Consider the following 12,238-nt stretch of genomic DNA (forward strand, 5'->3'; position numbering starts at 1 on the left):
CGATCTAAACTTAAAATCCCACCTAGAGGGATTTTTTTGTGTGTGGAATGCAAATAAATAAATAAAAAAATACACAGAGCGGACTATAAAAAAATATTATTCATTTCGATCTAAACTTAAAATCCCACCTAGAGGGATTTTTTTGTGTGTGGAATGCACAGATCTCTGATATTAATTGGAAAGATGCTTTGTTAAATCCATACAAATTTCGTATTTTGAACAAAGTTAAAGATGTAGGCTACACTAAAATACTTCACAAAATTTACCCATGTAATGTATTTTTATCGAAATTCATGAACATCGACAACAACCGCACTTTTTGTGCTATACATGAGGAAGAATTGGCTCATTTGTTTTATACCTGTAATTTGTCTTGAAAATTTAGATCTGATGTTCTTTTTTATTTGTCCCAAAAATGTTAATTATATGCTGTCTCTAAAAGATGTTATATGTTCTTACACACACCAAAGCAAAAGGTCGGAGTATGTTGTGAATTTCTATATTTTGCATGCTAAAGATCACATCCACAAACAAAAGTCTGCTAAACGCATATCTAATTGTGATGTATTTTTAATGAAAGTGTAGTAATGGAAATGTAATTCTTAATGGAGTCAATGAAAAAAATATTTAATATTAGTCAATAACAAAAAGAATGATACATAGTTACATTTTATGGGGAAATTCTTTGCATAGTAATGTCCTCACTATACATCGCCAATTGCTTCGGTTCTTGAATCTGTCTTTAGGAAATATGATTGCAGTTACATTTTTGTTTTGTTTTCTTGTTTTTCTTATTTTCTTTTTTTTTTTTATGTAGACTACCTGGTATTTTATTGTCTTTTTTTTTTTTCCCTTCATGTATATTCAGTGTAATTTGATATAAAACTTATTTAGTGCATTAAGAAAAAAGAAAGAAGACAGAGCTGACAGATAGGAATTTCATTGATTTAGGAGTCATAAACATATGACTCAGAGGTCAAATTAAATAATCTAAAGAAATGGTTCTTCCACCATTTATTTAGCAGGTTAAACTCAGGAACAAGTCTGGCTGAAAAACACATGCATTTTAGCATTTTATACTGCAAAGGACAGCGAGCATTTAGTCAATCCAGCAGTAGTCACTTACAGACATGCCTCTTTCACAACTGCAAGACGTTAGAAATTAACACTTGTGGGGTTTGTGATTTTTAAAATCATATTTTATTGCTAATTTATTATTTGCATACATTAATGGCATATATCAAGTCAATTTTAATCCAACAAGAAACATCTCTCACTAATCACAGTGGAACACATAAGACAATTTGTATATAGTGTCTTTCCTGGACCAGCCTTTTGATGCCAGTGTAAATCCAGTCAGTCAATTCCCCTTTTGTAAAAAAAAAAAAAAACAACAACCTTACATTGATAAACATCTGTGTAAACAAACGCTGATGTTCGGCACATAATAGCAAGTTATTTTTTATTCCTCTTGGTTTTATCTAAGCGCAGTGTTAACAAAAAAAAGTGTCACATTTCTGAGCTGAAAACATGACCCAAAGGATCAGAGTTGCAAAGGTGTTCGATTTGTCCCTCTTTCCGTCTGTTCTGGCACCTCTGCTCTAACAGCACTTCTTCCCTTTCTTCCTCCTTTCTCTGTCCCTGTGGGAATTTATATGGACAGTGTCCTTTTCTCTTTCCCTCTGTCTTTCTGCTCGACTCTGGCTCTGTTTCTTGGCCCGAAGGACCATGTGGGTGAAAGCCATGAACATCTGCAAACAGAACAGAATACAAGCCATAAAAATGTTACATATTACTTAACACATCAGAGTGGACAGAAAGACAAAGATGAATAAGTTGAAAGATACATAGTCTATTATTCCATTCAAGCCAACTTAAAATAAAATATTTTGGTTAAAGCTGCAGTCCGTAAGTTTTGCCTCTTTGTCGCCATCTCTGTTTGAAAACCTGGAATTGCATCTGTTATACTCTTCGAATTTCATATTAAGAAATTCTTTTAACCCAAAATGCAAATTATGCTCCCTTCGAACTGGTTTTGTTTAAAATACAAATCTTTATAATCCCAGGCTATCTGTAATCAGAAGCACATTTATAACTGGAATATAATTTAATTTCATTCACATGTGTTTCATAAACACATAATCCTTTATGGATTAAAATCCGTCATTAAAATGATACATTTAATTATTCTGGCTGCTGTGAGAAAAGGCTATAAACGATCCGCCACCTGCAGGATCCTCACATGCGATAGACTAGTAGCTTTCGAACACTGGCTGGTTATGTACTTGCTCAAATATTGATTCAAAAAAAGTTACGGACTGCAGCTTTAAGTACTGAGCTTAAATACTGAGGTCTTTTAAATACATTTCGGCTTAAATAAACTTAAATACTGAGGATTTTTGAAAGAATTTGGGCTTAAATAATGTGGATTTTTAAAATTAATTTAGGCTTAAATGATCTTAAATACTGATATTTTAGAATTAATTTGAGTTTAAATGAACTTAATACATATCACAGCATTAAAAAAACTCACCTCTTCTACATTGATATTCTCTTTAGCACTCGTCTCAAATAGCCTCACACCAACTGACTCTCCAAAGCGCAGAGCATCTTGAGTGTCCACAAGCTTTTTAGAAGGATCATCATTCTTGTTTCCAACTATTAGGGATCATAGTGGAAAGACATATTAAATGTTTGCCTTTGATACTACAACAAACTGAGAATATACAACCAAAACATCTATTTTCATCACATTGCAACTGAAAAAAAATTATTTTCATCACATTGCAACTGAAAAAAATGAAATGTAAAAACCAAAAAAAAAAAAAAAACTAACCTAAAATTTTGCAGACATTGTCACAGTTCTGTGATATCTCGTTTAACCATCTTTTCACGTTGACAAATGATTCTGGATTTGTGACATCGTAAACAATGATGACACCATGAGTGTTTCTGTAATACCTAGAGAAGTACAGCAAACACGTGAGGGGAAGACTGACGGAGATCACGAGAATGGTCAAACAACATCTTTAATAAGCAGCTAGACTGGAGCGAGGCTTACGTCGAGGTGATGGTCCTGAACCTTTCCTGCCCTGCAGTGTCCCAGATCTGGAGTTTAACTCTTTCTCCATCAATCTCTACTGTGCGGATCTTGAAGTCAACTCCAATAGTAGTTATGTAACTGCCTGTGAAGAGTGCAGAAGCATGTTTTTATATCTAGTCATAACACTTGAACTTCTTTAACACTTTCAAGCAAACATACACTCTCACTTTGTCTTGCTTTGCTCTGTCTTGGACTTGTGAACAGTGAATTAGATCATATATTTACAGTGAATTAGATCATATATTTACAGACCCTTTGACTCATTTTCTGTCTTTCTCACGCAGACACACACTTTGTGCCAAGCAGACTCACCAGAGAACGAGTTGTCTGCGAATCGTAGGAGCAAACTGCTTTTCCCTACACCTGCAACAGAGTCAGAGCAACATGTGTTAAATGTTCAGCCGTGATACCTTAGTACATGTTTTTAATTAAATGTGACAGAAATTCCGAAAAGCATTTCTTTTATAAAACATGATTATAATATTTAGATATTATTAAATGAACAGTTAAACATGAATATATAAAAATGAAAATGTGAACTAGAAATACAACAAATAAAAACAATTGCAACAGCACAGTATAAATAGCTCTAGCAAATATCTCACATAGTCCATCTATACCATGCAATGTAATCTTAACATGTCCTTTTGTCACAAAGGCCACAATGCTCAGAGGTCTAAGGCTCAAAACCAACCAGAATCCTAACCAAAGCCTACAGAGACATGCCACTAGCTGAACAGTTAGCGTGTAAGTGGCCACAATAGACTGAATGAGGCAGCTGTGGTTAATACCACAATTAAATTACAAACATGATGAACTGTAAGATAGCACCACTGATATTTGCTTACAAACAAAAGTTCCCTTATCTGAAAGCGGATGTATAAACAGGATTGTTAAAGATGGCATTAAATTAGAAAATAAAATCAGCCTATTTGTTTTTAAAATGCATGTTAATGATCTTAGTATGAACAATTCATCCATGTATGTTTTCTTTTTTACTGTTTTTGACCTGGTAATGTTTAATCAAAATGTCATAACTGGACTATCCAGTGAAACGACAGAATTCTCCAATCAATCTAGGACAAAGCAGTTTCACAGACCAAAACATTGACCCAACATTCATAACGGTACGCATCCCTCCCAAGTTCATACTAGTGAACTGATCAAGTGACTCAATTCACTGAAGGGATGAGAACTGACATGACACACTTACACACAGTAGTTTCATTTCAGCTTTCCAGTTTGCGGTTAAATAGTCAAACTGCACAACAATGAGAATTCTTAGTGTACAAGGTGCTAGAGAAATAATCACTTATTTTATGCCATATATTAATGATTCTCTTATGGGGACTGTGTGTGCCTTGCTGGGTTTCAAAAAAAGGCTACATAGCAGAGTTGGTAAAAAGAAAATTTGTTAGCATATGTATGAAAAACAGAAAAATACTAACTGGAGTCACCAATGATGAGCAACTTGAAGAGATGATGGTAGTCTTTTCCCGCCATTCTTCTGTTCAAAATGTGTCCTCGTGAAACAACAGCTTTCAACTCTGTCACGTTTCCTGTCCTAAAGTACCAGGTTGTTTAGTGCGGAGGGTTTTGGCTGAAATACTGTGAGCATCATGCGATCGTCTTTCCAGTTTTCCTCAAAACTCAAGTGCAAAATGATGCATCAGTGTGATTTCAGTGCATTCCAATTCATGAATCAGTGATTTTGCATTGTCTGTAACACGTTTGCACTTTCAGTGTAATATTTTTAGTTCATCATAAAACCCTCTTTCCAGTTATATTTCCATTGCTTTAGCCCACATTAGGGATCCACAGTTAAAATCTACGTGAAATTTACTCTTCGTCGCCTCGCCCTCAAGTGCAAACACATTACCACATTGTTGTGGTTAAGTATCAAATGACTCAGATTACAAAGTAAGCGGTTCTTTAATCGCTGATGGCACTCATAACTCAGAGCTATGAGTGCATCAGGAACCAAGTCATCCGGAAAACAGGGCAGTTTGTTTGAGATCCAAGTTGTTTCGTCTCCAAATCTCGATTTCTTAGATATACAGATGGCATCTCAGTCACAACAATCCCATTTCGCCTGTTTAACCGATGCATGCAGGGACTGGTAGCTTCCCACACTTTGAAAGATCACTGCTACTCCAAAACACTGTAGGAATGCAGGTTCAAACCGGAAGTGAGAAATGTCCCTGTCGGTCCCCTTTAAGCCTTAATCCTGAAAAAAAAAGAAAGGGACAAGACAGGCATTATGCATCTTGTGTGAAATTAGACATAACCTTACTCCCCCTATAACCCAGGACAGCAGCTGTGGAACTAAATTTAGCTTCTCCCACTCTGACAGACAAATGACACCCTTTCTGACACAGGTCGAATCCACATGCACCAGCTTTACGCTTGAGTTTAGGTACAGAGATCAGGATATATGCCCACACATATCTTGCCCCTTACAATTGAAACCAAAACAATGGACAGAATCATTAAAAGCCGACATACAACTAGCTGCTGAGTCAAGACAAAGCCAGAGATTTAGTAAACTGACAAAAATGTTCCATGAAAACAGGAAAGGACGTGTTTTTCTTGAGCGGCCGTCGCGAGGAGGGCACAGGTTTCTCATTAAAACGCAGTTCTGGTCTAAAACCAGGCAGCAGGTTAAATACTAACGTCCTCCAGACACGTGATAATTTTAACAAAAAAAAAAGGTGGAAGAGAAGTGAAACTGACACACCTAGGCTGAGCTCCGCTTATCAGGCAAGAAGAGAAAATCATTTTCGGTGCCAACAAAGCTAAATTCCTGAATACAAACATGCCCAAATTAAAAGTGAAACTATTTGACGCTTTAACTGTGTAGTACAACCGGATTTAACAGTCAATTCGAGGAAAAAAATAACAATAAGGGATAATCATTATGTAGAGGCAGATCCACTTTATAGTGTAAGGTTATCATAAACAGACGGTCCTTCTGAAATAAGCGACCTTGCGTCTTTACTATATGGAAATCAAAGGGTCACGCGCAGTATCCATAGAAACTCAAAATCAGGCATATGTTGCTATTTAAACGGACACACCTGTAAAAACATGCGATCCTACCAGACCTCAAATTGAACTCTCGCCTTGATCTGCTTCTTAAGTTCCGTTTCTTTTAACCGCCGCATCAAACTTGTGTCCATTACTCAACTCGACGACTCCTCGATTGTAATTTGTTACTCAGTTGTTTTGAAACGCAGCTAGGCTAGCTACTTAACTAGCCGCAGATGCTCTTAGATAATAAGATCAAACTCGGATCTAAAGAAGAGCTCACCGAAAACACTTTAAACCACATATTCCGAGCACGCTGGGGAAATTACGGAAGACTTGGCACAAGTTGCTGGCGGGCGGGCGGTCGGTCGGTCAGTGTCGGGTCGGTCCTGCAGGCAGGGGGAAGCTCGGACAGTGTCTCAGCGGCCGAAGAGATCAGATCCGCCCCTCTGAGGCCGCCGCACCTGAATGTTGAGTCACTCTCATCCTCCTCCTCATCATGTGCCTGAGTTTCCCTGTCTCCTCCTCCTCCTCATGCCACTCCTGTTGCTGCTGCGATTGCCATCGCTATTCTGTCGCAACACACCAACTGATGACATTCCTGCCACACACTGGAACTGGGAAGCTTGCATACAGAAACCGCATTTTTGGCCATAATGCCTTGATTCGCGTATAAAAATGCTGTATACGCTACCAGTCAAAAGTTTTTGAACAGTGATATTTTTAATTGTTTTTAAAAAGGTCTCTTCTGTTCACCAAGCCTGCATTTATTTGATCCAAAATAGAGCAAAAGCAGAAATATTGTGAAATGTTTGTACTATTTAAAATAACTGCTTTCTATTTGAATATATTTCAAAATGCAATTTATTTCTGTGATCAAAGCTACATTACTGCAGTCTTCAGTGTCACGTGATTCTTCAGAAATCATTCTAATATGCTGATTTGCTGTTCAAGAAACATTTATTATTATTATAAGTATTTAAAACAGTTGAGTACATTGTTTCAGGATTCTTTGATGAATAAAAAGATCAGCATTGATCTGAAATGAAAAGCTTTTGTAACAATATACACACTATACCATTCAAAAGCTTGGAGTCAGCATAAGTTGTATTTTTGGTGGGTGGGGTAAATTATAGAAATTAATACTTTTATAATGTTACAAAAGAGTTCTATTTCACATAAATGCTGTTCTTCTGAACTTTCTATTCATCAAAGAAACCTGAAAAAAAATCTACTCCGTTGTTTTCAACATAATAATAATAATAATAAATGTTTTCTGAGCAGCAAATCAGAATATTAGAATGATTTCTGAAGGATCACGTGACTGGAGTAATGATGCTAAAAATTCTGCTTTGAAATCACAGGAATAAATTACATTTTAAAATATATTCAAATAGAAAATAGCTATTTTAAATATTTAAAAATTGTACCGTTTTTGCTGTATTTTGGATCAAATAAATGCAGGCTTGGTGAGCAGAAGAGACTTCTTTAAAAAAACAAAACATAAAATCTTACATTTCCAAAACTTTTGACTGGTAATGTAGGCAGACCAATAAGTTCTGAGATTGAAATATTTTCAATCTGAAATTGCGTAAATTTATCCTCAAATGTTTAAAAATACTCACTAATAGTTCATTAAAAAAAAGTTTTACACATAAAGAAATGAATAGTGCTTTAATCAAATTTTAAAAAAATGATTATCACATATACATGAAATGAATTTTCCAGTTCCAGTATCAGCAGCCTAATAACATTGATTTTTACATGGAGCGGGTCGCCTCATGCGGGCTCAGGGCTGCGGTTTTGACAACGTGACCAACTGAATACTACTCACCGCATTTCTGTTACCAATGTTTTGACCATTTCCTTAGACTAATAAATACTTATGTACTTATGATAATACTTAGAGATAATACAGTTTAGATACAGTAATTAACATTGTAAATCTAACACAATTTTTGTATATTTTAATAAAAAAAAAAAATAATGTACATGAGTAATACTATACTTTGTGTATTTTACTAGTGTAACACCAAAAACGACCAAGTGCACCTTCAAAGGCCTTTTCAGGGTTAAAAGCTAAAAACACACATTGAAAAAAAAAAAAAAACTGCGAACAATAACCAAAAAAAGTTTATTATAAAAATACATTGTTTAGTTGCATTCTAGCTAATTGTAATTCAAGAATTTGCCACAGATTTCAAATCAAATTCAAACAAATGTTGGCATGTGCTCAAAATGACAGAGAAAAGGCTCTGTAACTGAAGTTGGTGAACACATCAATTTGGTGACTGCTGCCCCCTACTGTCATAACCTGAAAGATGAATATTGAGGAAAGGTTACAATCATTCCATTCACAAGTCTTTACTTTCCACACACATAACCAATGAAGATACATTTTAAATTGCATATATATATATATATATATATATATATATATATATATATCTGCAATTTGTAATATCTGTTAAAACATAAAAATCTGTCAAGGCGAATCACGGGTGCACCTACCCTATGTTCAGTGTTTTTGAGATTGAGAGCCAGTGTGTTGAGTGAGGAAGGAGTGCAGGGAATCTGAGCTTTCACTGTTCCTCCATGTAAACAGTGGGACACATATGGACCCTCACCTACTGACATGATCTAAATACAACCACAACATATTATTTAGAAAATGTAAATAATTGTATATAAATATATATAAAATTGTGCATTTTCTGTCACATTAAATTGACAACTAGTCTTTCTCACCAGGTCCTGGTGAAAGACAGCTTCCCTTTGACAGCCGGGCAAAGGGAAGACAGAGGTGGGGGACATGGAACGGAGGTGCCATAATGAGAGCGATGGGCCTCCACCACAGAGCTGGAGAGGAAATATATAACATTTTATAACAATAGGGGCATTATGCCATTCCATCTTAACATGCATACATAGAGGGGCATTCCAGAGGAGCAGTACACCATTACAAGCATGCAGATAGTAACCGAGGTATTTAAAAACAAGCATGTCAATGCATATGCAGAAAAATCAGACACGAGATAAACAAGAACAAATAAAGACAATAGCTTCACTGTCCCTGCCAACCAATCACAAGTCCATCTTACCATCCAATCAGAGTCTGTAGCAAGACAGCTAATCCACTTCCCAAACTGGGGGCGTGCGCATTCCTGACCCGCCATTCCAGAGCAAGTTTGAAAGCGACAGAGTGGGATTTCAGTGCTGTATTTTTTTTTTTCTTAGAGGCATGAATGCATTGTTTTAGCTTATTTGTTTTACCTCGTATCTGAAAACTTCAATACAGTGAACTGGGCGATTTGTCCGTGAGTCTGGTGGAGGAAGTATATACTTTTATTAAATAATGTTTCTCTATTCCTGGTTTCATCTTAATCAAAGAAGAGTTAAGGGAAATAGAAACAGTGCAGTGTCGTTCACTGACCCCATATCCTCACGGCACCATCCTCCCCACCAGAGAGGATCTCCCCTTCCCTTTCTTTAAAGCACAGGCAGTGGATGTAGTCAGTGTGGCCCTTCAGTACAGACTGCAGAACAAACAACACAAAGGGGACAAACATTAAGAGGATCCTACTGTGTTGTAATTTATTTATTTAAAAAGCTGCATATGCAGCCCATTAGGGGCCAAGACATTAAAAAAAAAAAAACATTATATTGTTTGCAATAACAATTTATATATATATACACATTTGTCCGCTCAAAAACAAAAGCAACTGTTAGTGTACCTCAAATAATTTTTATAACAACTCTGTTGTTGTTTTTAATGTACAGAGCTAGAAAAATCTTTAGAAATTAATAAACAAAAATGTTCAATTCTTTAAAAATGTCTGCTTGCAAAGTCAGTATAGGGTGTGTCTGCAGTAACAATTTCTATAGTTGGAGAACATGTCAAATCATTTGTTTTGTTAGATATTTATTTTATTATATTTCTTCTTGAGCCCGTTTTTTTTTTTTTTTTTTTTTTGGGTATTTAAGCAGAAGTGCAAGAGGGAAAATCATAGCCTGTGCTGGGGGGGCCTTCAAAATATTGTTCCTGGAGTTACAAAGTTGTAGTCTAACTAACCTTAAAGATGCCAGTCTCCATGTCCATGATGTGAATGTTATTGTCACCTCCTCCAACTATCAAGCTGTTGTCCTGAGAGAAAATACAAAAAAAAGAGCATTAATTGATCAACTTTAAGGTACTTAGACATACACAAATACATAATTAAACTTTATGGAAATTAAGCAATGTAAACGAATGTTGTGTTAAACAATCTAATTTTAATAAAACCATTTATTACAGGTAACTACAAAATATGATTACTTAAAGGCACAATATGTAAGATTTTTTTATTAAAATATCCAAAAACCACTAGAACAGTGTTATATATTTTGCTGACTTGTGTACTTACATTATCCCAAATGTTTCGAAGAATGTTTAGATCCAGAGAAATAAGCAATTTTAACTAGTGACAGTGTCACGCTTGTTCAGCGCATCGTTGTGCTTCGACGGCTTTCAGCCTCACCCTGCTTTATTATACTACATTAATAAATCATTAGCTCATCCATGAACATGATTTCTGCCCGAGTCCCGATTGCGTCGGCTGTGGGGATGAAGACATAACTCCCATGATTCCACACTCAGTCACAGCGTCATCAAACTACGCCTTTGCCTCTTTGTTTATTATGAATACGCGCCCTCTAGCGGCGAAAATTACATACTGTGCCTTTAAGGAAGAGCATGTATAAAGAATAACCAACAAAAATAGGTGAAGAACAAACCTTTGGGTTAATGATCATTGCATTGATCTCTGGTATTTCAAGACTAGTCCTGTATGGAATGAGACATTGCACAAACATTTCAAATCACATTCAGGTAGTTCCCACAATAATGAAAGTCATAAAACCGAACTATCGCTATCTTGAGTGTATGCAGCAGTATATGTGAATCAGAATGATAATCCGTTTCTCACTCATAACTGGGTTTCCTTGTCCATGCAGCTTTGGTGCTCTGTGGAGACAAAAATATATCAAATATGCGCTGAGCAAATTTTTGTTGTTTTTACAGGATCCATATGTACAAAGCACAACATTGAAAAGAAATATACATTTACTGAACTTGTGTACTTAAGTACTTGTGTTCCTGGAGTTTATTGGTCTCACTTTTTTGATGAGCTCTGCCCAACTCCAGGCACTGATCTCTCCGTTCCCAGCACTCAGGAGATGAGTGTCCGTGGAGAGAAGAGTGAACACCGGACCATCATGAGCTGAAACAATTAAAAAGCCCTTTCACTTGTCATTGTTGCAACACTGGAAACTGTAATGTTTGCGAGTTGGATAATCTAGGAGCCTAATCGTAAAATGATCTGTGAGAAAATCAATCTCAGTCTAACCAGTGAAGTTAAGGATGGGCTTCTGGCTCCCCTCTGATGCATCTGGACTCAGTGCAGCTGAAAGACTGTAAGAACGAGACTAGTGAGTACAAGAACACTTCAACATCAACAAGCAATACATACAGACAGAAGATGCTTACACACGCACATCAACCAACATTATGAGACCTGCTGGCTAACAACGCCACCTAAACTGCTGTTATAAATGAATGATTAAACTCTTCTCTTACCTGAACACCGCGATCTCTCCATAGTTGTTACCCGCTGCAAGGAAACGCCCGCAGGGAGAGAAACTCTGAGAGAACACGGACATATGCAGCAGCTGGAGAGAGAACGTGCCACGGACCAGGATGACAGTTATTCACACATTTCTATGTGCATTAATACAATTATTGGCATATAAAAATGTATATGAGCCATTTGTGGAAACTGCTAAAAATGTACGAGTAACGTTACACTGCAGGCTGAACGATGTTTTCTATAGTTTTCGGTGATTAAAAAAATTCTGCTTGCTGCTTACCTCAACTGGACCCATGTTCCTGGAGTTTATTAAACTATTAATTTAACTTGGAAAATCTTCGACCAATTCCCATACAAAGCCTTTTCGTGCTGCTCGTTCAAACAGCGTCGCGTAAATATGACGCAATATACAACCTGCCCTCTACAGATAACTCGCCCGCTACAACAGTTAGCGTGGTGACTAGCCACATTACCTTCGATATTA

General features: G+C 36.4%; 2 protein-coding genes across 3 annotated transcripts; both read right to left on the reverse strand.

The window, feature by feature from the left end:
* Window positions 1-800: 800 nt before the first annotated feature.
* Window positions 801-8,000, reverse strand: LOC107729502 (ras-related protein Rab-35-like). 2 transcript variants are annotated; one of them, XM_016540040.1, is made up of 8 exons: window positions 7,965-8,000; window positions 6,414-6,731; window positions 4,552-5,330; window positions 3,416-3,466; window positions 3,062-3,185; window positions 2,837-2,961; window positions 2,534-2,658; window positions 801-1,751 (listed from the first exon to the last, which is right to left on the reverse strand). In XM_016540040.1, the coding sequence occupies exons 3-8, from the start codon at window positions 4,604-4,606 to the stop codon at window positions 1,602-1,604; spliced, it is 630 nt and encodes a 209-aa protein (XP_016395526.1). In that variant the 5' UTR covers window positions 4,607-5,330; window positions 6,414-6,731; window positions 7,965-8,000; the 3' UTR covers window positions 801-1,601. The 2 variants fall into 2 exon arrangements, with proteins under 2 accessions (XP_016395526.1, XP_016395527.1); XM_016540041.1 differs by lacking the exons at window positions 6,414-6,731; window positions 7,965-8,000 and adding an exon at window positions 6,181-6,366.
* A 293-nt stretch (window positions 8,001-8,293) lies between these two features.
* Window positions 8,294-12,170, reverse strand: thoc6 (THO complex 6). Its single transcript, XM_016540010.1, has 13 exons — window positions 12,035-12,170; window positions 11,745-11,836; window positions 11,515-11,579; window positions 11,285-11,388; window positions 11,095-11,132; window positions 10,904-10,952; window positions 10,203-10,274; window positions 9,564-9,666; window positions 9,404-9,453; window positions 9,232-9,294; window positions 8,879-8,989; window positions 8,642-8,770; window positions 8,294-8,444 (listed from the first exon to the last, which is right to left on the reverse strand). The coding sequence occupies exons 1-13, from the start codon at window positions 12,047-12,049 to the stop codon at window positions 8,364-8,366; spliced, it is 972 nt and encodes a 323-aa protein (XP_016395496.1). The 5' UTR covers window positions 12,050-12,170; the 3' UTR covers window positions 8,294-8,363.
* Window positions 12,171-12,238: the final 68 nt, after the last annotated feature.

Source organism: Sinocyclocheilus rhinocerous, unplaced genomic scaffold, assembly GCF_001515625.1.
Source record: "Sinocyclocheilus rhinocerous isolate Xijiao unplaced genomic scaffold, SAMN03320098_v1.1 scaffold697, whole genome shotgun sequence".
Taxonomy (NCBI): domain Eukaryota; kingdom Metazoa; phylum Chordata; class Actinopteri; order Cypriniformes; family Cyprinidae; genus Sinocyclocheilus; species Sinocyclocheilus rhinocerous.

What these genes read in the sequence shown, in the direction of transcription:
- LOC107729502 (XM_016540040.1), bottom strand. Translation starts at nt 4,606, where the DNA reads ATGGCGGGAAAAGACTACCATCATCTCTTCAAGTTGCTCATCATTGGT. An exon ending in GCTCATCATTGGTGACTCCA is followed by an intron (nt 3,467 to 4,551) that starts GTTAGTATTTTT and finishes ACTCTGTTGCAG; the next exon opens with GTGTAGGGAAAAGCAGTTTG. An exon ending in CGCAGACAACTCGTTCTCTG is followed by an intron (nt 3,186 to 3,415) that starts GTGAGTCTGCTT and finishes CACTCTTCACAG; the next exon opens with GCAGTTACATAACTACTATT.
- thoc6 (XM_016540010.1), bottom strand. An exon ending in CAATGATCATTAACCCAAAG is followed by an intron (nt 10,275 to 10,903) that starts GTTTGTTCTTCA and finishes ATTTTCTCTCAG; the next exon opens with GACAACAGCTTGATAGTTGG. An exon ending in CTACAGACTCTGATTGGATG is followed by an intron (nt 8,990 to 9,231) that starts GTAAGATGGACT and finishes TTTCCTCTCCAG; the next exon opens with CTCTGTGGTGGAGGCCCATC.